Here is a 24,941-nt window from a genome sequence, read left to right on the forward strand (position 1 = left end):
TGAGGACATCTTTCCTAGTTTTCTATTACCTCTTTCTATTAAAACAAAGTTTATTTATTTTGTTTTTTGGCTGCCTTGAGTCTTAAGTTGAGCATGCGGGATCTTCCCCTTGGGACATGCAGAATCATGCTCCTTTGGCCCAGATTGAGATTCATTATTTTAGAAAAGCATAAATATACATTAGCTTTAAGTATCAGAAATAAAAGTAATGGGATCTGGATTACGTGTAGTACCACTTTTGTGAGGAACTATTTGAATACCTCCAATTTTTATTGTGCCAATATTGGGAGAGAAAAAAACCCAACCCAGAGAGGACAGTAGATTTCTTATGACTAGAAACAATAGGACGACCCTGTCTTAGAAAGCGCTTGCGCCCAGACTCAGTTGGCGCCCGCCCTTCTGCTTTTTCTCCAGCCGCCGTTTCCTCCATCTTTCGCGCTCTAGCCACCCGGGAGGCCCAGCGTTAAGGGAAGCTAGGCTCTGATTGGCTCCTTTAAAAGTCTACGGGCTATCTGATTGGTGAATCCAAGACCCTTTAGCGCGGTGAGTTTGAAACTGCTCGCACTTAGCTCCAAAGCTGGCGCTTGGAAGTTAGGGAGAGCGTCGCTGACTTGGTAGCCGCCGCAGCTTTCGCCGCGGGATAAAGCCGGGTAGCGTTGGTGGGGTCAGGGTGTTGCCTATGGGGTTGTCGACTCGGAAGGGCCGGCTTGCGGACCTTGGAGGGGGAGTATTAATGAAGCAGGTGATAATTGGGAGGCTGGGCTCTGGGCAGTGGGGTTCTGCGTACCGCCAAGCCCGGCCTTAACCGGAGGCCCCGGGCCTGCGCGTGGAGCGACGCCAACCCCGGCTTCAGTGGGAGGCTTGGGGGAGCCCAGCCCGGCCAGGGTTGTTCAGGCAGGGCTGGCATTGCTCTGGCCTCTGAATTGCAATCTGGGGTCGCGGGTGGCTGAGGAGGCTTTCGAGGGTTGATGGAAGGCAGAGTGGTGCCAAGCGCTTGTGGAGTGCCAGGCTCGGCCCTGCAGCTCCTAGTCTCGCCTCCGGGAGTGGAAAGCAAGACCGCAACTCAGCAAGGTGCTCGCGCCTGCTTCTAATCCCAGGTGGTCCCAGGAAACCTACCGGAAGAACTAACTTGTGGGCCTTCTCAGCTTGCCTCTGTGTTCCCATGACCCTAGCCTACCTGGAGCTTTTAAGAACACTTATCCTGGGCATAGACCCCAAGAGAACTTGGATTTTTTGGATTTTATTTTATGCTTGGTGGTTGTTACAAACAGTGGAATTGGCAAAAACTGGAAATCTAAGAAACGCCGAGAGTTAGAAACGTGTCTTTTTAAATCCTTTAATCAGTTTTAACGTGCAGGTCTTGCTTTCTTTAAAGACCTGGAGGTGTCTGGGTGGGTGAAGCCATTGATATTTTACATCCTGTCACTAGGAATAGAGGCATTCAAAAGGCATTACGAAGCCACATCCTTTATTTAAAATAGTTGTAACCAGGAAAAGGTGGAAGAGTAATTGAACCCAGCTTTGAAGTTGAGTTATTTTTCAGTGATTTTGTTTAAAATAAGCTCCACAGTTTCATTGTGATTTGGGCATATTACAGCTGGATATTGAAGAAAAGATTAGTTAATCCTAATCCGTTGCCATTTGTAAAATTGATTTTTAAGATGGCCAGTGTAGTGCAATTTTGTTTATTTAAAAAAGTTTATCTCTGCTTATGTCTGGAATGATTTTGAAAAAGAATGTGAGAAATTTAACTTAAGGTTCAGTGACCTTTATGATTTTATCAGTGATATAAAACGATGGTTTGGGCTTCTGAAGTTAATGTTTCCGTGGCAAACTTACCAGGAAGTTTTGAGTATCTGGTTGTCGTTTCCGCTTTTTTTTTTTTTAAACCTTTTTTTTTTTGTGATTCAAGTATATGGACATTCTTTGTTCTTGACATTGCATGGGGTATAATTAAAATAGACTTTATGTATGGAATTGCCCATTTTCTTTTAGAGTGCTTAGTGATATTTCCTACTTTACAAAAGGTATCTTGAAAGTTTTTATCATGTTTGTGTTACGTGACTCCTGACAACAAGAGAAAGATTAAAACTGTCATTTGAGCAAGTTGAAATGAATATACTTTGGCTGCTTTAAATATTTTCTAATGGTTGAACAGTGTGACCACGTTTTAGCTCCCTACTTCATGTCTTTAAAAATTGTTTATTAACTTCATAAAAGTATCATGAAGCTACAAATTCAAGTAGCATTCATTGTTAAACTATTTGGGTATAATTGGCACACATTGATGAGCCTTAGAAGTCTTATGTAAAGAACATCAGGGTTTTGTTTGGAACGGATAGATAAGTTGATGTCTGAATTTGAAGGTTAATTTTGAAAGAAGCTCCCAGGTGGCTCTAGTGGTAAAGAACCTGCCTGCCAGTGCAGGAAACATAACAGACAGTGGTTTCCATCCCTGGGTCAGGAAGATGCCTTGGAGGAGGGCATGGCAGTCCACTCCAGTATTCTCGCCTGGAGAATCCTATGGCAGAGGAGCCTGGCAGGCTCCATAGGATCACACAGTCGGACACTGAAGTGACTTAGTATACCAAAGTTATCCAGGTATAGGATATACAAATATTTCCAATGTTTCAGAAGCTAAGAAAGGTGGGAGAGTCTTGAGTTCTTCCCCTTGTAAATATTGTTTTAATAGAATAGCTAATCTTATGGAAAATTTTTTAAAAATTTATTTGTATTTGGCTGCACTGGATGTTCATTGCCACAAGTGACTTTCTCTAGTTGAGGCCAGTGGATGCTACTCTTTGTTGCCATGCACCAGCTGGGTGCACAGACTTCGGTACTTGTGACTCTTGGACTTAATTGCCCCGGCATGTGGAATCTTCCTGGACCAGGGATTGAACCTGTGTTCCCTGCATTGGCAGGTGGATTCCTATCCACTGCACCATGAGGGAAGTCCTATTGTGGAAAGTTAATACTGCTCTAGGCATGATGGGAAATTCTTTACTTGTAATATCTTATCAATAACTTAAAAGCACCCTTTGACTTAGTGGCATGTAATCAAATAAGCTTTTCTTCTCATTTTAGGGTCTACCATACCCACTGATTAAGTATGGAAGACTATACCAAAATAGAGAAAATTGGAGAAGGTGAGTGGTTTTAATAATATAAAAGGATTTTTAAAAAATGATTTAATGATTTGACATCTTTGACATGTAAATATTCAAATTCAGTTTTTAAAGTATCTAACAGTACATTAGTGCATTAATATGTATGTTTTCTACATAATAGCATAAGCAAAAAAAAAATAGTTAACCTTTCAAGAGAATTGAAATTATTCTGACATGTCTCCCTACCAGCATCCCTCCAATAATCTTACATTCTTCTAATACTAAACGCTTAAAGCAATATATCTATATATTTTTTTTAAAAAACACTATTGCTGTTTTGTAGGTGTGTTGAGGAGAGTGTTAGGGCGGTGAAATTATGTGCTTTAGTTTAAAGTACGTCTGCATATACTCTCTGAAGTTCTAGTCAGGGTCATGTATTTCATTTGGTGGTTAATGTCTTCTTAATGTCTTTTGATTAAAATATATCAACTCTTATTTCAATTATTACCAAGTTGTTCTGTGATTTTCTTCTGAGTTAACAAAAATAATTCATTGAACTCAGGTTATAATTTGAACCCCTTTCTGGCTTTTTAGATCATAGAGAACATAACTATATGCATGATGTGGAACCTTAGTTGGCATTTAGCAGACACTCTATAACCATTTGTTGATTAACAGTTTTTCTGTTTATTGTTCAGTCTCCATGCTGCTGCTAAGTCGCTTTAGTCGTGTCCGACTCTGCGACCCCATCCATAGACAGCAGCCCACCAGGCTCCCCTGTCCCTGGGATTCTCCAGGCAAGAATACTGGAGTGGGTTGCTATTCAGTCTCCATAAATTTGCCTATATTGAAGATTTTTAAATTTTATAATGCTTAGCTCATTTCAAAGTGCAAGTCAGGAGAGACAAAGAGCACTTGTGATGTCTAAAACTCAATTCAGTATATATTGAGTGTTCACTGTAAGTTAATCAGTGGCTCTTATGAGTAAATTTTAGGACCAGGTGAATGTTGTACACTTGAGTGAGAGGTAAGAATACTTTAAAAAGTTTGAATTTACCATTAACTACTTATTTGACTATATTATGTAAATGACTGATCTTCCTGAGTTTGTCTTAACAGTGTGCTGGGTGAGGGTGCTACTGGCTTACCTACTTCTGTGTATAATGCAAGTATAATTTACATCTGAAAAATGTACAGATTTTAAGTGTACAGAAGGTTCACCCACGAAGAATGGTGGTGAAGATCAAACAAGATCAGTTCTCCTTGATTTTTTTTGACCTCACAATGCGACTTGTGGGATTTTAGTTCCTTGAATCAGGGGTTGAACCCAGGCACTTAGCAGTCAAAGTACAGAGTCCTAACCACCGGACCATCAGGGAATTCCCAGATCAACTGGTTATCCAAAGCACGATTACTCCAAATTTCGTCAAAATAATATACAATGAATTTTATGTTAACTTACATTTTTAAAATGACACCATGACATAGGCAATTGGATAGAATTTTTCTATTTAAAAAAAGGAGTTTATATAGCATCAGTTTGTCACTGAGCAAACCATCCTTAATATTCTGATCAAACAAGTAGATCATTTATTTGTTAGTGGTTCTTATCCTTTTTTGAAATACTACTAGTTTTGGAGAAACTCTTAAAAAACTGTAAAATAGACTTCCCTAGATATAAGTCCCTCCTAATCGCTTTTGAAGTTATACTGATGTCATACAAAAAAATAGTACATCTATTTAAGAAAATTTTCATGTAATTAAGGGAGTCAAGACCTCCCTTAAATTGTCCGACCCCAGATTAAAAATCACTTACCTGGGGGATTCAGCATATCATGCATGTGAACTTGTTTTTAGCTGACTAGTCCATCTCCCTTATTGCCTTTTCTGTTCGGTGTACCCCAGGATCCCTTATATTGAAATTATTGCTCATTAGCTAAAACCCATACATCGGAATCCATGTTCTCAATTTCCAAACGGATGTGAGGCTTCCTGCATTTATTTTATGCCTACCTTGGGTAGGATGTTTGACAGGACATACATTCCAATTTGCAGATGATCCTTTTTCTCTAAAATGTGCTGGAAAATTACTGGTAATTTGAATTGTATGGGGAACCTGTGATGACTGTATGGATTTTCTAAACTGCAGATAGCTTAGGTTGTAATTAGCCTCTTTTGGAAGTGATGAGAGTATAATTATGAATGAGATGCTTTCTTTGTGGCCACAGCAGATGTTTCTATCATGTGACACCTTATGGAATTCAATCATCTTCTAAAAAAATTTTTTTAGTTTGTGGAGGTTGTCACATAGCAGACACTTACTTTGTCTATTTCAGGTACCTATGGAGTTGTGTATAAGGGTAGACACAAAACTACAGGTCAAGTGGTAGCCATGAAGAAAATCAGACTAGAAAGTGAAGAGGAAGGGGTTCCTAGTACTGCAATTCGGGAAATATCTCTATTAAAAGAGCTTCGTCATCCAAATATAGTCAGGTATGGTATAATATCTGAATTTGAATCATTTTCTGCATGCTATTTCACATGAATTTCATTGTGAAAATTTTTACAGTTGCTTAATTTCTGATTGAACCTTTCTGAGTGGAATAGAACCCTACTATTTTTGTTCATTGAGAATGCTGGGCATAGAAAAACATAGGCTTTTAAAGCAGGAATAGAGTTAGAGGGGCTTGGTGATAGAGATTAGTAGTGGGGGCTGGAAAATCAGGATAAACTGGTCAAGGGAGACAAGGAAGTCTTTTTTCACAAAGCTTTGTCACTGTTCCAACTCTGAGAGCTCTGGTCTTTAAGGACTCCTTAATTAGCGACCTGAGATAGGTAGCTAGGTCAGGTGAAAGTTAGGATTTAATTGCATTTTGTAGGCTTGAGATGGTGAACAACTGGTAAGGTTAGATAATACTTTAAAAAGTTTATTTCTATAAGTTGCCTCAATGGAAAGACAAGCTCTAAGCAACAAGCAGTCAGCCTAGAAATTTTCTTCTGGACTACAGGCAATTTACCAAGTTAACACCTGTAATATCAATTAATTTTCAGTTGCTGCCCTGAGGTTCCTTTCTCAAATTCTAGTTTAATACTACAGTTTCACTACTAGGGAAGGTACCATCTCTTCTATTCCAAAACAGTATAGCATGTATTTGTTACTGTAGAAATTTCTTATGGCCTGCTTTTTCTAATAGCAACTATGATGTGTATAGAAGCCATTTTACTTTGTGAGAGATCAAAAATGTTAAGATTTGTAATTGTTTTATTTTTCAGTCTTCAAGACGTGCTTATGCAGGATTCCAGGTTGTATCTCATCTTTGAATTCCTTTCCATGGATCTCAAGAAATACTTGGATTCTATCCCTCCTGGTCAGTTCATGGATTCTTCACTTGTTAAGGTGAGAATCTTGCCTAATTTTGTTAGTGTTTATCCACTGTGAATGTAAGGGTCTACACTTTAGAGGCGCCTGTGTTTCATGAGAATATACTTGGAAAAAGTGTTAGAAAGTAGAACAAGGAAGAAAAGAATGTTTCATTAAAGAATATTTTGTTTTTTCTCACATAGTCTATAGGTTGTTAACAATTAACTATTTTATTACTAGATAGTGCTTCTGGTTGTAAAGTGAAAAGTACTACCTGAAAAAACAGAAAAGTAATAAGTGTGTATTGTTGGAAACTAGGGTATTCTGTTCTTTGTCAGTCAGATATGTGTTAAATAAAAGAACAAAAACCTGGGACAGGGTGATGCTGGCAGAAAGTTTCATTTTATTCTGGATTTGAATATATATTTTGTTTAATTTATTGTAGAGATTCAGTTCAGTTCAGTCGCTTAGTCGTGTCCGAGTCTTTGTGACCCCATGAATCGCAGCACGCCAGGCCTCCCTGTCCATCACCAACTCCCGGAGTTCACTGAGTTCAACTCACGTCCATTGAGTCAGTGATGCCATCCAGCCATCTCATCCTCTGTCATCCCCTTCTCCTCCTGCCCCCAATCCCTCCCAGCATCAGAGTCCTTTCCAGTGAGTCAACTCTTCGCATTAGGCGGCCAAAGGACTGGAGTTTCAGCTTTAGCATCATTCCTTCCAGAGAACACCCAGGGCTGATCTCCTTTCGAATGGACTGGTTGGATCTCCTTGCAGTCCAAGGGACTCTCAGCAGTCTTCTCCAACACCACAGTTCAAATGCATCAATTCTTCGGCACTCAGCTTTCTTCACAGTCCTACTCTCACATCCATACATGACCACTGGAAAAACCATAGCCTTGACTAGATGGACCTTTGTTGGCAAAGTAATGTCTCTTCTTTTGAATATGCTGTCTAGGTTGGTGATAACTTTCCTTCCAAGGAATAAGCGTCTTTTAATTTCATGGCTGCAGTCACCATCTGCAGTGATTTTGGAGCCCCCAAAAATAAAGTCTGACACCATTTCCCCATCTATTTCCCATGAAGTGATGGGACCAGATGCCATGATCTTTGTTTTCTGAATGTTGAACTTTAAACCAACTTTTCCACTCTCCTCTTTCACTTTCATCAAGAGGCTTTTTAGTTCCTCTTCACTTTCTACCATAAGGGTGGTGTCATCTGCATATCTGAGGTTATTGATATTTTTCCCAGCAATCTTGATTCCAGCTTGTGCTTCTTCCAGTCCAGCGTTTCTCATGATGTACTCTGCATGTAAGTTAAATACGCAGGGTGACAATATACAGCCTTGACATACTCCTTTTCCTGTTTGGAACCAGTCTGTTGTTCCATGTCCAGTTCTAACTGTTGCTTCCTGACCTGCATATAGGTTTCTCAGGAGGCAGGTCAGGTGGTGTAGAGATTGAGTTTCATTTAAATTTAAAATAATTATCCTTATACCATCTCTACCAAACCACTCCTCAGAGGTAGCCTTTGTTTTATTAGTAATCTTAGAGATACTTGTATGTCAATTTTGTATGTGTATATACATAAACTTTTTATAAAAATGGGATTTTATATATATTAGTAGATATGCATTACTTTCCCTTTTACTGTGTAAAATGTGAGTCTACCCGTCTTTCTAATGTCTGATATAATTGCGTAAACCAGTTCCACACTGGTGGACACTGAAGTTGTTTTCCAGCTTGGAGACTCATGTCCTTATGGTCAGTGCTGCAGTGAATATCTTTATATTCCTGTGTATCTTTATAGGAGTCTCACCACTGAAATCAGTGGGTTGAAGATATTTATTTACACTTAAAATCTTGATAGTGCTGGTTAACCCTCTAAAAAAGTAGACCAATATCATGGTGTATGTATATTTTTTAGCACATCACTGTCAAAACTTGTTTTGATTAATCTTTTTGATAACAATACTATGAAAAATACGTTAACATCATTTTTCTTTTGTTTAACATTTTTTATTTCTTAGCCATTTTATAAACACTACATATTTTTCACTGATGATTCTGTTAGGATACTTTTTTCACTGGTTTTTAAGAGCCTTTTGGTAATGTATTGATAATAGTTCTTTTATTGCTTTTTTTTTGTCTTTTGTTAATGGTGTGTATATACCATTAGTTATTTTTATAATTTAACACACTTGTACATATCAGTACATGGCTTTTGGAGATTTTTATTTCTTATTTAAGTCTTCCTCATGCAAAGATCACATGTATTAGAACAGTACATGACAGTGTTTTTCTAGTGGTTTCAGTAGATTACCATTCCTCCTTTTGTCTTAAATCCTAGATGAATCAAAGGTTTATTTTGATGTAAGAACTAGAGTTCTTAATTTTTTTTCCAAATGGCTAGCCAGTTGTTCCAACTGATTGGTTTTATGTATTTTATAATATTGAACTTTATAGTCAATACTATATTTTATATTTCTGTAGTACCCATGTTGCTTCAAATGTCAGTTACATTTTGTTGGCAACAGGAATCTTACAAAACACTTCTCTGAACTGCTAAACAGCATTTTGCCATAATTATATCTATTTAAATACAGTCATAATATTCTTTTTTTGTGTGTGTGTGACCAGTGTTTCCAAAGACGAAGTGAATATATAAAGATAAAAGACAGAAATGGAAAAGACTAAACTTACTCAGGGCAGAACTAGAGTTGCTATAAGTATATAAAACAAAAGTTTAAGAAACTTTCTATATAGAAAATTACCTTATTACTTAAGAATTAGGGACCAGAATAAGTAAAAGAAAATGAAATGAGTGTCTATAGATGTTCCCATAAGGTGAATATCTTTATCTTAGTTGTACAAACATAATACTTGATATAAATGGGCTTCTCACCCCCCAGATACTTCCTGTTAGTTTCAAGTGGCCTGAGAACTTTTTTGGTAAATTGTTTATTTCTCTGCAATATAATTTCTTATGTCTTTGAAAGAAACCTGCCAAGATTATTTAGAAAATCATTTCATCATATGGTTAAGTTTCTAATTTATATTTCCTTCTTCCAGAGTTATTTGTACCAAATCCTACAAGGGATTGTGTTTTGTCACTCTAGAAGAGTTCTCCACAGGGACTTAAAACCTCAAAATCTATTGATTGATGATAAAGGAACAATTAAACTGGCAGATTTTGGCCTTGCCAGAGCTTTTGGAATTCCTATTAGAGTATATACGCATGAGGTATGTTTTTTTGGTACTTTTGTTATGTGTGATTGAAGGATTGTTTTCTGTATTCTTTAAGACACGAAAAAATACTCAGAAAGATTTTCAATCTGCCGATATCAGTTTATTGCCTCTCTAGTCCAAACTTCATTGTCTGCTATGTGAAAATGCATCTGGAACTTTTGCGTGTTTTTCCTTTGCCAGATGTTACCTTTGACAGTAGAGGGTGCTAGAGAGGCATTGCAGGAAGGAGTCATTTATTCTTCCAAGTCAGTCTCGGATTATTACAGTTACTAATCCTGTATAGTAAACCTTCCCTGTGCAAATTACATGTGATTTCTGTCTCATTTGGATCCTGTCTTGAAAAAGACTAGTTAAAAGGTTTTGTGGATTAAGTATGACTATTTCAGATGCTTTTAGAAGCTTGTAAATATAACCAAGTTTTGTGCCTGTTATATTGATGACTTGGCTTTTTGTTTGTTTGCTGTTTCTGGAGGGAAAGGGAATGCTGAATCACAGTTAAGGATTATTGGGAAACCTTGTCTTCTGTGGAGTTGTCTACCCTTGTGCTCAAAGACTTCCTCTTGATCAAAACTTGTGACAGTACACCTCTGGTTAGATGTCTTGGCTCCTTTTTAATCATTCCTTTTTATAATTTTTCCCATGGATCTGTAAATATATATTATTTGGTTTCCACTGGTCTCAATAGATGCTGTTGCCCTGCACTGTGATAAATTAGATATGCTAAAATAGTAGGTTGGTGCTAGACCACTAATAAGCTGTTGTTTGCCTTGGTTGTGATTTTAGCATGTGAGTGATGCGTGCGCTTGTAGAGCACAGTGTCAGCCCAGATCCAGTATCATTGTGCTTTTGTTCTTAAGTGAAGGCTGTCTTGACTGTTTTGATCCTTGCGTTTTACTGATTTGAAAAGATTTGGTATGCTTTTATCTTTTCCTCCTTAGTGAATATAACTTACAAATGAAGTATTTATCTAACATTTAGTATTGTATATAGTTAATTGACTTTTAAACAGTATCAGAGACAATTGTGCAGCGTTCTAAAGGATAGTCCTAATATAAATGTTTACATTTAGGTAATTTAATGTGCCACATTTATTCCAGGTAAGGTGTTTTCTTTGTAATAGGTAGTGACACTCTGGTATAGATCTCCAGAAGTATTGCTGGGGTCAGCTCGCTACTCAACTCCAGTGGACATTTGGAGTATAGGTACCATATTTGCTGAATTAGCAACGAAGAAACCACTTTTTCATGGGGATTCAGAAATTGATCAACTCTTCAGAATTTTCAGGTATTTTTGATTTACGCTTGAGCTGTTAAGAACTTTAAAATTAACATGTAGAAAGCAAGAATTATGTTGATGCTTTAACTTGTAAGTTTTTGTTTTGTTTTGGCTTTTTAGAGCTTTGGGCACTCCCAATAATGAAGTGTGGCCAGAAGTGGAATCTTTACAGGACTATAAGAGTACATTTCCCAAGTGGAAACCAGGAAGCTTAGCATCCCATGTCAAAAACTTGGATGAAAATGGCTTGGATCTGCTCTCGGTAAGGAATGCCCTTTATATTGGTTTTAATTCCATGGATAATTAATTCTGAATGTACTTAATTCTGTCTTTACCTAGGAAATAGGAATAAAACCAATATTTGTTGAGCTAGACACATAACTGTTATGTTTATTATATTACTAGCTCTATTTTAGTATATGTGCTACTGAAGCAAGCACATTACTAGTTCCATTTTAGATACAAAAAACACTAGTGGTTTTGAGAGGAGAGTTTGGCATTTTTTTGTTGTCCTTGTTGATTTGTTTTTAATCTGATAGATAGCTATAGATACTCTGAAGGAGAGGACAGGGTTAATAATAACGCTGTAAGTGACTGACTTGGAGTGGCCCCCCTTTCCAGCTTTTTTGTCTTGGTATTTACTGGTTTTTAGTTTAGACATAGGTGTCTTCCTTATTTTTTCATATTTTTAGTTATTTAAGCCTTTGCTGCATGAATTTCCATTTCTCACCTTGTGCCTCATTTCCACATCAGATAGGTTAGCAAAGGGATGAATGTAGTTCTTAAAACCTTCCCCTCTATTACGTTGCTGTTCCAACTAAACAGCTGTGTTCTTTAAAAATAAGACAAAAAATAATTTGTTAGCATCAAATAAATTGTCTTAGACCTGCCCCAGGAAATTTATTTTAGAACAGTATTTAAATACTGAGGTGTTGCTGCTGCTGCTAAGTCGCTTCAGTCGTGTCCGACTCTGCGACCCCACAGACAGCGGCCCACCAGGCTCCCCCGTCCCTGGGACTCTCCAGGCAAGAACACTGGAGTGGGTTGCCATTTCCTTCTTCAATGCATGAAAGTGAAAAGTGAAAGTGAAGTCGCTCAGTCGTGTCTGACTCCTAGCTACTCCATCGACTGCAGCCCACCAGGCTCCTCCATCCATGGGATTTTCCAGGCAAGAGTACTGGAGTGGGGTGCCATTGTCTTCTCCTAAATCTTATGAATCTCAGGTAATGTAATTCCAAAAAAGAAATTTTGGTAGGTTACTAAACAAAGGAAAAAAATCTATTGCTGTATCATCATACATGTGTTCTAATTGATCTTTGAGCCTCTTTCACAGGTTATAATCATGCCACCAACTCAGCTCAGATTTCCCAAATGCTTACAGTGCAGTCCAGGGTCCTTTACCGCCACTCAGATATTTTGTACATCAGTATTGATGATGTGATGTAAAAGGCCCTCTGTATTCCTGGCCCAGTCTGGGATTCTTGAACATTTCAAAGAATGTCACTTTAGTTAACGAAATGAAAATTACGTTGTCAATCACGGTTCCTTAGTCTAGCCAGTATTGACATCTTGGACTGGATCATTTTTTGCTGCTGGAGGCAGTCCTGTACATCGTTAAGATACATAACAGCATCCCATTTCTGTGTCCTGTAGATGCCTCTAACACATTTTCATCCCAGTTGTGACAACCCCAAATGTATCTACACATTGCCAAATATCCCGTTAGGGGCAGTCTCACCAGGTTGATAATCACTGCTGTAAACCATATGTTAGTCTTGGTTTCAAATTTCATCTTTCTCACTTGATAGCTCTGTGAACTTCTGCAAGTTCCTTAACCTCTTTGAGCCTCAGTATTCTCATTTGTAAAGTGGGAAGGGACTAATTCCTATCTTTTGTTGTCAGGATTAAGTAACATGAAATGAACAAAGTAGAGTGCCAGCTATAGAATAAGAGCTTAACAAGAGAGTCGAAGTATCTCTAGGTTGGCTTATTGATTTAAAGATTTCTTTAAGATACATTTTAACTTTTCTGCTGACGTGTAAATAAACTTTTAACACTTAAGTTTCTGACCATAGTTCATTTAGTGAGTCATTTTAACTCTGTTTATAGCATAGTGCATGCTGGTTTTGTTTTTATTAGAAACTGCTGAAAGCTACATTAGAAACCTCTGTAGTTAATTACCACAATTTCAGGAATGTTGTAAGTAACTCAGAGGGCCTTTTAATTCTCAAAGTAAATATAATTAACTAGATAATCTTTCTTAAATTTATGCCTTGGTTTTAAAGTTATCCATGAATGCTTGTGTCTTAAAATGTAATTTATAGCAAAAAGGTTATCAAGATATTTGTGATTTAAAGACTAGATCATTTTAGAGCTAGAGGGTGAGGTAAAACATTTATGTGGTTTGGTGTTAAACTAATGGGAACATTCATTTAGTAGTTTTTCTTTAAAATTATTAGCATATGGCTTATTGGTAGAAAAGTAAGGCTTTTGGGGGAGTTTTTTTTTTTTTCCTTAAATAAATAACCTTTTAAAATATCTTTTCCTCACACAGAAAATGTTAATCTATGATCCTGCCAAACGAATTTCTGGCAAAATGGCACTGAATCATCCGTACTTTAATGATTTGGACAGTCAAATTAAGAAGATGTAGCTTTCTGACAGTTTCCCTGTGTTGTGTCAAGAACAGATAATTGTATTTTTACTGTTCATCTCTGTTTTTGTTTTGTGTATTTTTCTTTTCTTTGTTGTAAAACTTAATCTGTACTTCATCTTCTGATTTCAAAACTAAGTTAAAATGTAAATACTGTTCTATATGAATTTAAATATAATAATTCTGTATATGTTTGTAGATTCCACTGTAACAGCTGTTTGTTACTATAATAAAACTATATAAATCTAGTATTGATGTCAGGAATCAGGAAATTTTTGAGTTAGCTTAAACCATCTAAAATGCTACCCCAGTCTTCTTTTCTTGTTGGAAATACTAAAATTTAGGAAAGTGTGCTAAGTTCAAAGTTCATAATGCTTTGAAGTATTTTTATACTCTGTTTAAATTTTCTTGTCAGTTTCTTGTTATGTGGTAACTATACACCCTGCCTAAAGATGAATATTTTTCTACTGGTATTTCAATTTGTGACCTAAATGTTTAGGCATTCAGAGTGAGAGAACTATCCAGATTTGAGAGACGATGCTTAATTTATAGAGGTTTTTAGTAACTTGTAAAACTAACATTAGTATATGCCAAAGCTTGCTAAGTTTTACAGTCAGAGATCAAGGGCTGTCCACAGCAGGAAAGAACAGTTTAGAAAATTTATGAGGTATCCTATTTTTAGGAAGGTTATGAAAGTTATTTGTCTGAGTGAATTCTTGTGCTTTGGTCAGAGGTAACAACCATACAAAGGAGTTGCTTATCTTGGCTTTCAAGTCTGACTAAACTCTTTGCAAATTTTGACATAGTTTAGTTTATTAGCAGCCGCCTTAGAAGGTTCTAATGTATAATTATTTAGCCGAGATCACTAGCTTTTGGAATTGTTTAATAATGCTGCTCATTGTGATTTTTACCTGTAAGTAGCCTAATTTAGATTGTTTGTTATAGCCAAAAGAAGTGTCTCTAAAAATACTTTTTATCATTTTTAGTGTATATCTATCCACTGGCTGCCCATATGCTCTGTTTTTCATGCTGATAGCCCATGACCAGAATGAGCCTTCTTGTGTGGCTGATCCAGTTGATTGAGTGTGTAATGGGTGATCTACCTAATCTTGTTGTCTTCTAATTTTTTCACTTGAGGAGAAAGTATGGGTCACTTTCTTTGGCAACAGGGCATAAGGTGAGAGTTTTGGTGGCCACCTTCTAGGTCTTTCGGTGGAAGCCAGCCTGCAGTAAGGGAATGCAACTAGAGATGGAAGTCGTTTGAGGTCACACTGTTGAGAGATTTCATGGTGGGAATTTGGTAAGTGAAAGGTCAGTCACACAAGAGTTAATTGAGATGGTGAAATGGTGAAATGGAGTATCTGCAGATTGTCTATGAAGTATTGAAATGGGTCTGCTTTTCAATTGTGCATTACAGACCTTTGGCGGTGTAGAATCAGCATTGATAACTGATGCCGCCACCCCTCTGCCCCACAAAACTATCAGTGTGTCTTATAAATTATTTCTTGGTCCTTCTGTTTCAGTAATATGCAGACGCGCTGGTGTCGCCAGTGTTTGGGGCCTTGTGGCTTTGGTCGCAGCAGCCTGCCTGCATGCTCATTGCTGTTGTTCAGTGCAGTCTAATTGTTTGAAAAGTCAGTAATTCATCAGTTTAGAACCTACTTGGTGGACCAGGGAAATGAGATGGAAGAACCCTGCCATCAGTTGCTGTAAACAGACATACGTTTTGTTCTGCTCCAGCTCTCTGTGTAGTCCTAAGTAAAGTGTTTATGTCAGCTTCAGTGACTAGTTGAAAAGCCACTGAACTGGGTCCTCATCTCATGCATATTTTTAAATTGGCTTGTGCTGTGGCGCTTCTGATTGATTTTAAAGTGGATCTTGTCTTTGTTAAATCTGTTCTGTGCTAGAAACACCTGAGACTAACTCTCTTCCTACCCTGAACAGTTAAAAGTCCCCCAAGATGATTCTGATGCAGCCAGTTATCGCCAGTTGGTGGTGACTTTAACAACTTTAGACCAACATCTAGTTTTAGTTGTCTGAAAACTTTGTTATCTTGCATTATCTCTAACTTGTTCTATTTCCGTTTTAGGCTGTACCAAGTTCTTTGGTGAGGGGAGAGGTTTGTGTATTTTATCACCAGTAGGAGACTTCCATATACTGTGACTAATGCTGTATCTTATTGTCTGTAGGCTTTAGAGAAGGATTTGTTGTTGTTGTTAAACATAAAATATAAAGGCAGTAATGATGCAAAGAAGTTAATACATAATGTATAATAAAATCATTAATTTATATGTGGACATGGCCTGTGTGAATTAAATGTTTGAAAAAAACCATTTTTTTTTTTAGTGAATAAAAGGTATTTTGGGGACTTGGATTAACAATGAAATAATTTTTAATTAGTAAAAAAAGGAAACTTGAAAGTTCTTGGTGAAATATACTTCTATATCAGTGCTTCTAGCAAACTGTACTTAATAACAGGTCAACTTCAGCCCCATCCCTGTTTAAATAGTTGCCATATTCCTAGGACCTTAGGATCATTTTGCATTTTGTGGACAGAATAGAGACATTTAGATATGTTTGTGGGCTGTAGAGCTTGAGAGTAGTGGGCATTGTTTGAATAGGTCTGGGGCAAGATGGATAGAGTGTTGAATGACTAAAGAGAAAGCAAAGGATGGAGGGTTAAAGTGTGAAAGTTCCTGAAGAGGGAGAAAATTCTGACTTAAAAATAACGTCTAGGAAACGGCTCAGGTGGACAGTAATGGTACTGACAAGGATTGTAACTTTTGACCTTTGGAGAAAGGAGTGATGTTAAATATAATTGGAAGCAAGAGTAGACCTTTTCAGTCCCATACTGAATATTTGGATATTTATTTAGTAGTTTGAATATTGAGTTTCTAAGATGCCTTAAAAACTTGAGAAGAAATGTGTTGAGAGTCATAGACTTGTTTGTTGAGAAGGGAAAAAGGTATCACAATACCTGCATTCCTTAGAATACTGAAAAGTCTGGTTTTCAAACTTGAATTAGGATCTGGAGAGCTTGTTAAGAGATTTCTTGTGCATCCCCAGATTCGGCAGGTCCTGTATAGCCATGAATACAATTTCTTAGCAAGTTCCAGGTGGTGATATGATGGTCCAAGGACCACTTTGAGAATCACGGCATGGGTAGTTCTCAGAAATCTGGAGAACTGAACAGAAACTTAGTCATCTTGTTACGAGAGGAAACATGGTGCAGAAGGAAAAACTGACCCAGAGTCAGTATACATGTAGAAGTTGAATTGGAATTTAAACCTAAATCTTACATTGTCACTGTTGAGAATTGAGAAAAGTGAACGACGTAATATAAAGATTCCAGTTTTAGAGCCATGTTAGGGCTTGGTTCCCAGTTCTGCCAATTCCATCTGTGGCTTTGGGTAAGTCACTCAGAGTCTCTGAATCTATTTCCTTAACTGTACAATGGAGATAACAAATGGCATTTATTTATATAAATGCGTAAGTAGGATTGTAAAATTGTTAGAGATATAGACAGGGCGGCCAGGCATCATGCGTACACACACACAGACATACGCATACAGATATAGTACATGTCTCTTTGTCAGGATCCCCTAATGTGCTCTTCAATACATTGCAAAAATTGGGCAGTAAGCTATTTTTCTGTCAGAGTAATTGGTTCTTAAATCTTAACAGATGGCATTTAACAATGGTACACTAGATGGGGAATATGGGTAAAGTTCCTGGTACATGGTAATTCCTTTCTCCTTTGAAGTCTCCCACTTTTTTCTTATGTTACTCTTAGCACTGTTATTTTCTCCCTTACTGAGGGCTGGGGCCATGTCCTGTTCTTTCATCCCCACAGCCCTCTGTCTAGAACCTCAAGTGCTAGACTAACCCCAGGCCTTTAAGGTTGCTCATAGGTTATGGTCCCTTCTGTTCAACTAGAGCTGGACATCTCTGGTGAGCAGCCACTGCTTCACATACACTTCTGTTTTTCCCAGCAATCTTGTAAGGGAGTGGCCATCTTCATCTTAGAAACGGTGAAACTAAATTCATAGACCTTAAGTAATTTGCCAAGGATTGCAAGGCTAGTTAAAAGCAGGAGCAAGGACTTGGGAGCTTTCTGACTTCACAGTGTTCTCTTTTCATGGCATTGTGTTGGTTCCCAAGATAAACTGATAGAATGTGTATTTAGTTTCTAAAGTGTAAGAAGAACTCAAGAAGGCAGGCAAATAGTAAAGCCAGTGCAGCCCAGGTGCCAAGGAGTTCCCTCCCAGCTCAGGGTCCAAACCAGCCCCCCAGGTTTCAGGCTTCCCCAGGAGCCCCAAAGCTCATGAGACCTCTACTTCAAGGTTGAAAGGACCAAGGCCAGATAGTTTTCAATCAATGTTCATTTTCCCCGTCCCACTTTTACTATGCTGCATGTGGTCCTCTTGAGCTTCTTAATCCTGGCTCCTTTTTCATACAGATGACCCAGATTGGATCAGAGTGATAAACCATAACCCAGCAGCAGTAATTGGTTCAAGGGGTGGGCAAATGACCTAAATAAGACCCATGAGGGTCCATTTTTGCTATGGAAACCCTGAGAGAATGAAGTCTTTCTGCTGACACTGCTAAACTGGGATGACAGGGCTAGGAGCCTGAGGCATCTGCCCCATTCTGCCAAGAAAGTGATGAATAGAGAAAGAATCTTGGGGGTTTGATGTCCCTGGACTCTGGTCCTCAAGCCTGGTTCTGGCAGAGCTACCTTAACATTTGGAGCTACTCAGTATCCCTTGTAGGTGTAGGAGTTGTGGGTTTTTTGTTTTTGCTTAATTTGGTTTGAGTTGGGGTTCTGTCATTCCAACCCCAAAGAGTCACAGCCATCCATACTAAAATAACAATCATAATTTTAAAGGAACCTCTAACTTAGCACCCTTATAGTTAAAATCCTTACATAATTAAATATCTGCCCTTTAAAAGCTCTATTGTTCATAATCATTGTTTTAACTGTAGCTTCTAGTTTTGATTGTGCAAAATGGTACTGATAGAAATGTATCCCTATTGTTGTTTCAAAGAACCTACAAACTTGAGGAATGTTTATGTATATGTACCCACTCTTACCAGTTAGGAGTAGAAATCTGTAAAATACACTTCCACAGGCAGTCGTTTCTTCTCTTGAGATACAATTTCAAAACCATGCTATTCTTTTCTGCTAAGGAAATGATGGAATAACAGAAGCAGAATGGGGAGAATTTCCTAATGAGTGTTAGTTTTTGTAAAGAGCTTTGTAGTAACTAAGTAGCCTATGCTAGTTCAATAGAAGCTTCCTATACTATAAAAATGCCTTTAACTATGAAACCACAAGAATAATTATACCGTAATATACACTTTATAATAAGGACAGAAAAGATAGATTTCCCAATGGAACACAGCCATTTGTCTCAATGGTTCTGGTATCATGACAAACATATTTATGTGCAAGAAAATATAAATCTATTCTTCATGAACTGTGTTCACTGCTTCAAGGATCCAAATGGGAAGCCGAACATTTGCTCTATCTTAAATCTTGCTAAAATTTGAACATAGTTTTATAAATGCTTTTTGGCTTCTTGTTTGAATTACTTCTCATGCACAGGCACTAATGGAAAATGGTTCAGAACATAAAAGGCTTGTGATTTCCCAGGTGAGCAGAAAACTTTTTAGACTAGTCAACATCAATCTGAAGCCTCAGGGACTGGATGACAAATGCAATGTTATTTATATGTTGGGAGCTCTTACCCATGCTAACAGAAAGTTCTAGCAGCTTCGATAACCATAAAGGGCAAACATCTCACCTCTTTTACCCCAGATTTTGGCATTCATTATGACTCACAAAGGTCCATCTAGTCAAAGCTTTGCTTTTTCCAGTAGTCAATGTATGCATGTGAGAGTTGGACCATAATGAAAGCTGAGCGCCAAAGAATTGATGCTTTTGGACTGTGGTGGTGGAGAAGACTCTTGAGATTTGGACTGCAAGGATATCAAACCAGTCAATCCTAAAGGAAATCAGTCTTGAATATTCATTGGAAGGACCGATGCTGAAGTTGAAACTCCAATACTTTTGCTACCTGATGTGAAGAGCCAGCCGACTCATTAGAAAAGACCCTGATGCTGGGAAAGATTGAAGGCAGGAGGAGAAAGGGACGACAGAGAATGAGATGGTTGGATGGCATCACCAACTCCAGGGACTTGAGTTTGAGTAAACTCCGGGAGTTGGTGATGAACAGGGAGTTTTGGTGTGCTGCAGTCCGTGGGGTTGCAAAGAGTTGGACACGACGGAGCAACTGAACTGAACTGAACAATGTAGGAGATATGGGAGATGCAGGTTCGGTCACTGGGTTGGGAAGCCCCATGAAGGAGGAAATGGCAAACCACTCCAACTATAAAATGTTCATATAAGAGAAAACCCAAGTGATCAGTGAAGAGAAGTGTCAGATCAGGGGATGCTGCATAGATTTTCAGTTCCTAGAAATTAAAAGTAAAAAAAAAAAAAAAAAAGTAATAGCCAACAGTACACGCAGCACATGCAAGCCAAGCACATTGTAAGATGTATGGGGTGTTTTCTTTGGAAAAGCAATGGTGATTTTCATTTTTCACTTCCCCTCAGAGGGTAATAGGGAGTTTAACTCATATCTACAGGTATTTTAAATAGTCACATTCTGAAAAATAACCCGAAAGTAAACTTTATCCAAATACAATTGTATAAAAGTATATATCAGATAATAAACATTGTGATGTTAATATATATTCATAAGTCTCTGTCAATGGAATAGCTGGCTCATGTATAAAGGAAAAAGGCAAAGAACTTCAGCCTTATCTCTTATATTGTTTTTTAAGAGAAATATCTTGTGTGTTACCATGTTTGGAATATCTCCTAGCAAGGCTGAAAAGCAGGGAATAAACAGCAATAATTCAGTGTGCCTAATGGCACAAAATAAAGGAGGTATTCACAAACAGAAAACTGGACTTTTGAGCAAATGTTTATTTAAATACAAACAGTAACTCCTACTTTTCCTGTTATCTCCAATTATATGATGCAATATTTTTACCAGAAGAAGTGCTTTTTAAAAACAGCCTTCCAGGGAGCGAATAAACAATACTATATTTGGCTAACAGCTGCTTTTGGAAAATGAGATGTCAGCAAAGCTGAATGTTGTTTAAAGAAAACTAATTATCCAGCTACCTTTGACTTGGATCAGAGTAAATAAAGCACTTCCCTATTTGCACAGAAATGTTTTGTCTAGGATTTAAATATTAGGTATTAGTCAGATATTTCACTTCCTCACTCATTTGCCATGTGGAGCAAATTGCATTAAAGTATCCCTGTGTTTGATTTTGCTGCCAGAACCACTTGAGGTCATCTGGTGCTGCAGAGCCTCCATTGCTTTCTTGCTTCACCGTCCACGAGTTGTTCTGTTTGGTGTAAAGCAGTGTGTTTATAGACACACTGAAACACAGGTGACCTAGTGACACATGGAGTGGCGGCATTTGTGGGAGTTAAATTATGCAAATGTCAGGTAATATAAGTGTGTTTAAGCTCACATGTAGAATCAGAAGTAATGGGAATACCACCCGATTTTGAAAATTCGTTTGAGGTTGGCAAGCCATGCGCACTGGAGCACTGGCATATGTATTGCTGTTGGGCAGTTTGGCAGGAAAAACAAAGCCCTGCAGCCCTTTGTCAGTGTTGTCAACCAGGCTGTGGCTTCCCTGAGTTAGAGCTTCTGTGGGTAGGTGCCTATGGTGAGGACTTTCCTTACTTTCACACTGACCATTTTTTAAACTTAATTATATATTCTGTATCATTGACATATCAGTTGTTTAATGGCTGCATAGTATTTCCTTATACAGTTGTATTTTAATTGTGCAGTTGAACTTAACTAGGAATGGATGAGACTTTGGGAGGTTGTTTTCTTTGCCTTTTTTAAAGAAAATTTTATATGTATTTTTGACTGTATCGGGTCTTAAGTTGCAGTGCCCAGCACTGTAGTTGTGCATGAGGGCTCAGCTGCCCCAAGGCATGTGGGATCCTAGTTCCTGGATTGGGGGTTGAACCTGCATTCCCTGCATTGGAAGGCAGATTCTTAACCATTGGACCACCAGGGAGGTCCCTCACATTGGCCATTTTATAATTGTAGATATTTTTACATTCTGAGGCAATCTTATCTGAGCATTCATTAAATGGGGGTGACAATGTTAGGGCTGAAAAACGGACTGAAACTTTGGTTTTTGAAATGAACTTTAGATGGGCTTTAATGGTCTTGAAGGCCAAACAGTGCCCGTGACACATTTTAGAGCAAGTCTCTAGTTAGAGTAAAATGTTAGTGTTAGTCTTGAGAAAATAGAAAGCAGCACGAAAGCCAAAATGTATTATAGTTGTACATTTTGAGGAGGCATGTCTCATTCTGTGGAAAAATCAGTATTGAGTTATGCATGTTCTTTAAGAACATATCTTCTAAAATATGGTATATGCTTTTCATATAAACAGTTGTTAGAAAACAAGTCTAGGACAAGCACAGTTTTAATGATTCTGTAAATGTTTGTTCTTCCAATGAGTATTTATTGAAAGGTATTATAAGCCAGATACTATGTCATGAGGACAGTGTTCAGCTAAATAATCTTACCTTGGTGGACTTTACAACCCCTTGTTGGGAAGACAGGTTACAAACAAGTAAATAAATGTAATGGGATATTAGGAAGGGACTCTTCCTGTTTTTACTTTGGCCATTAAGGTAGTTGTCAAAGTAGTTCTCAGAATTCCATACCTGGTATGCAGATTTACAAGGAAATGACTCTAAGAACCTGTCCCACAAGTCTTAGGTACAGGATAAAATAAACAATTTCCAGGGCCCAGTACAAATTGAAATGAAAATGTGGGACCTCCTGTTTAAGTATTGAATTCCAGACAATAGCAACAGAGCATTAAATCAGGTGCAGGGCCCTTCCAAGTGCGGGGGCCTGTCTGACAGGTCACATGCTTATGAATTTAGCCCTGCTTAGATCCTTTAGCCAAAAAAGTAAAAATAGAAAAGCTTAGAGTAGAGAAGAGGGATTTGGGGGATTGTGATCTTCTGAAAACTGTGCTGTGCTTTGGGAATGCTTCTAACTCACCCAAGTCTAGTGGGGAAGTGGTTCAAAGGGACCCTTGAAGAGCTTTGAAATGTGTTTCTTGTCGTGAAGAGACACAGAACCAGTGCCTCTTGGAGGCCTGAGAAACTAACATTGAAGACTGACCAGGTGCATAGCTCCTACCCACGATATCTGCAGAACAGTCAGGAGAATGCCACTGGGTCTAGAACTCGTGGGGCAAGTGGTGTTTGCCTAATTGGACTGGGTCCAAGGGGAAGAAGCTAGGAGGGGGTTTCTTGGGCCAATCTGCATTTGCCAGATGGCATCAAGTTCTGTCTCCAGACAAAGAATGGAGTCTTTTCCTGACATTTAGAATAGCCACTCTGACTCACAGTCCTTCAAGCTCCTTTGTAAAGTTAAGCATACTATGAAAAAATTTTGTATAAACTATCAATAGCAATATACAGTGGTCCTGTGTACCCATCACCCAGTATCATTTTTACTACATTTGAAACTCTCGGCATGTCTCTTTCTGTTCACATCTCCCTTTCTTTTTCCAAAAGATGTATTCCTTTATACTTTTTTCAATTTTTCTGTGTACTTTTACAACATATCTATCTTCATCATCATCATTGTATGCTTTTATGCTTTATATAAATATATAAAATTCTAAGATTTATTTATTTTGTTTGGCTTTGTGAGACTCATCCATGTTGATAAATGTAGCTATTGCTCATTTGCTTTCACCGTAGTAGAATATTCCATTGTATGACTGTACTATACTTTATTCACATTTCCTATTAATAGACACTTGTTTCTCTTGCTGTTATAGACAGTGGTGCTATACGTTTTGTTATGTATGTCTCCATCTGCTCCCGTGCAAGGACTTTTTTGGGGCAGTGGGGACAGACCCATTCCGTGTCCCTCCCCTGCTCTGTTCTGTGTCTCATGTTGCATTTCCCAGATTCCTGTGTTCCCTGTCTGGCTTCTGGGCTTGGCCAATGGGAGGCATTGGCAGGAAAGAGGGGAGAGAGAGGTCAGAGTGTCTATCTCTCTGTCACTCAGATGATGCTGCCTTTGCACCTCCAGCTCCCAACTCACAGGTCCACCCTGGTTCTAGCTTCTACCCAGATACTTCAACTGACTCCTGGTCTTCTGACAGCCTCACTCTTCTGTCTCTATAGACTGGGGTGGCAGTGGGCTCCTGAAGCGGCAGGTCACTGGTTGTCTCACTGTCTGCGGCTTTGCTTCTCAGTTTTTTCAACCCAGGAGACACCAGTGCGGCCACTCTGCGCGGCCCTTCATATGACTTCCCGCGCTCCATTACCCTCCAACCCGGTTACCAGGCAGGGTTACCGCCAGACCATTAGTGGTCCTGCTAAGCCATTGGCTGGTGCTCCAGTGGGCCCCTCCCTCAAGCAGCCAACTGTCAATGAGCAACCGTTGGTGCGTCAGTCGGCCAACTGTTTACGGATGGAGGTCCTCAGGTGGAGGTGAGGTAAGAGGCAGATCTGGGCTTTCTCCCTGGGACCCTCCAGCTCACCCAGCCTCTGGCCAGTGGGTGAGCTGGGCTGGGGCCAGGGGAGCAGGCTAGGGGCTGTGCCCTGCGGGGCTCCAGAGCCCTCACCAAGGCTGCCCTCTGGCTAGGTCCAGGCCTTGAGGCAGCGGTGAAGCTCTCCCCCATCCCTGCCTCTGTGACCCAAAGGCAGCAGCAGTCTGCCTGGGACACAGTCTGCTGGACCAGCCTCTGTGATTTGGGTGGCCTGAGGAGCCTGAGGGCCAGCTGGGTCCTGGGCTCCTGGCTTCCTCAGGGATGACAGCTGGGCAGGGGGCTGGGGACCTGGCGCTGAGGGAGCTGCCAACTGAGACCTGCTTCCCCTTAGCCAGGACCTGGACCTCACAGGGTGAAAGTTGAGCCTTGGGACCTTGCCCTTTCTTCTCAGAACAGAGAATAACATTTTTTTTTTTTTTGGTGGAGGTTTACAGGACCCGTGACCTGACCTCAGAAACAAAGGATCTGACACCAAGAAGTTTGCAACAACTACGCACATCCCTCCCTCACCTTTCCTAAAATAGGGCTTTGCTGAGAGCTTTTGGGAGTTTGGGGGTTTTAAGGCAGGAGCTACCTGTCTCCTTGCATGGCCTTCAATAAACCTTTCTCTGCTCCAAACTCTGATGTTTTGGTATTGTTTGGCCTCAGTGTGCAGCGGGCACAT

The 24,941-nt window shown here is 38.9% G+C and overlaps 1 protein-coding gene across 6 annotated transcripts; it reads left to right on the forward strand.

Moving 5' to 3' along the window:
- The first annotated feature begins 466 nt into the window (after positions 1-466).
- Positions 467-24,895, forward strand: CDK1 (cyclin dependent kinase 1). Of its 6 annotated transcripts, XM_044942144.2 has the most exons (9): positions 530-650; positions 3,085-3,146; positions 5,444-5,600; positions 6,381-6,504; positions 9,540-9,710; positions 10,837-11,000; positions 11,112-11,253; positions 12,126-12,214; positions 13,546-15,941. In XM_044942144.2, exons 2-9 carry the CDS (start codon positions 3,110-3,112, stop codon positions 13,553-13,555), a joined length of 894 nt encoding a protein of 297 aa, XP_044798079.1. In that variant the 5' UTR covers positions 530-650; positions 3,085-3,109; the 3' UTR covers positions 13,556-15,941. The 6 variants fall into 6 exon arrangements, with proteins under 6 accessions (XP_025140368.1, XP_044798079.1, XP_045021474.1 ...); XM_025284583.3 differs by lacking the exon at positions 12,126-12,214 and having other exon boundaries at positions 467-543; XM_045165539.1 differs by lacking the exons at positions 12,126-12,214; positions 13,546-15,941 and adding an exon at positions 24,704-24,895.
- Positions 24,896-24,941: the final 46 nt, after the last annotated feature.

Source organism: Bubalus bubalis, chromosome 4, assembly GCF_019923935.1.
Source record: "Bubalus bubalis isolate 160015118507 breed Murrah chromosome 4, NDDB_SH_1, whole genome shotgun sequence".
Taxonomy (NCBI): domain Eukaryota; kingdom Metazoa; phylum Chordata; class Mammalia; order Artiodactyla; family Bovidae; genus Bubalus; species Bubalus bubalis.

Coding starts and splice junctions, on each gene's coding strand:
- CDK1 (XM_025284583.3), top strand. CDS start 3,110: ATGGAAGACTATACCAAAATAGAGAAAATTGGAGAAG. Junction 5,601..6,380: donor CGTCATCCAAATATAGTCAG/GTATGGTATAAT, acceptor TTTATTTTTCAG/TCTTCAAGACGTGCTTATGC. Junction 9,711..10,836: donor TTAGAGTATATACGCATGAG/GTATGTTTTTTT, acceptor TCTTTGTAATAG/GTAGTGACACTCTGGTATAG.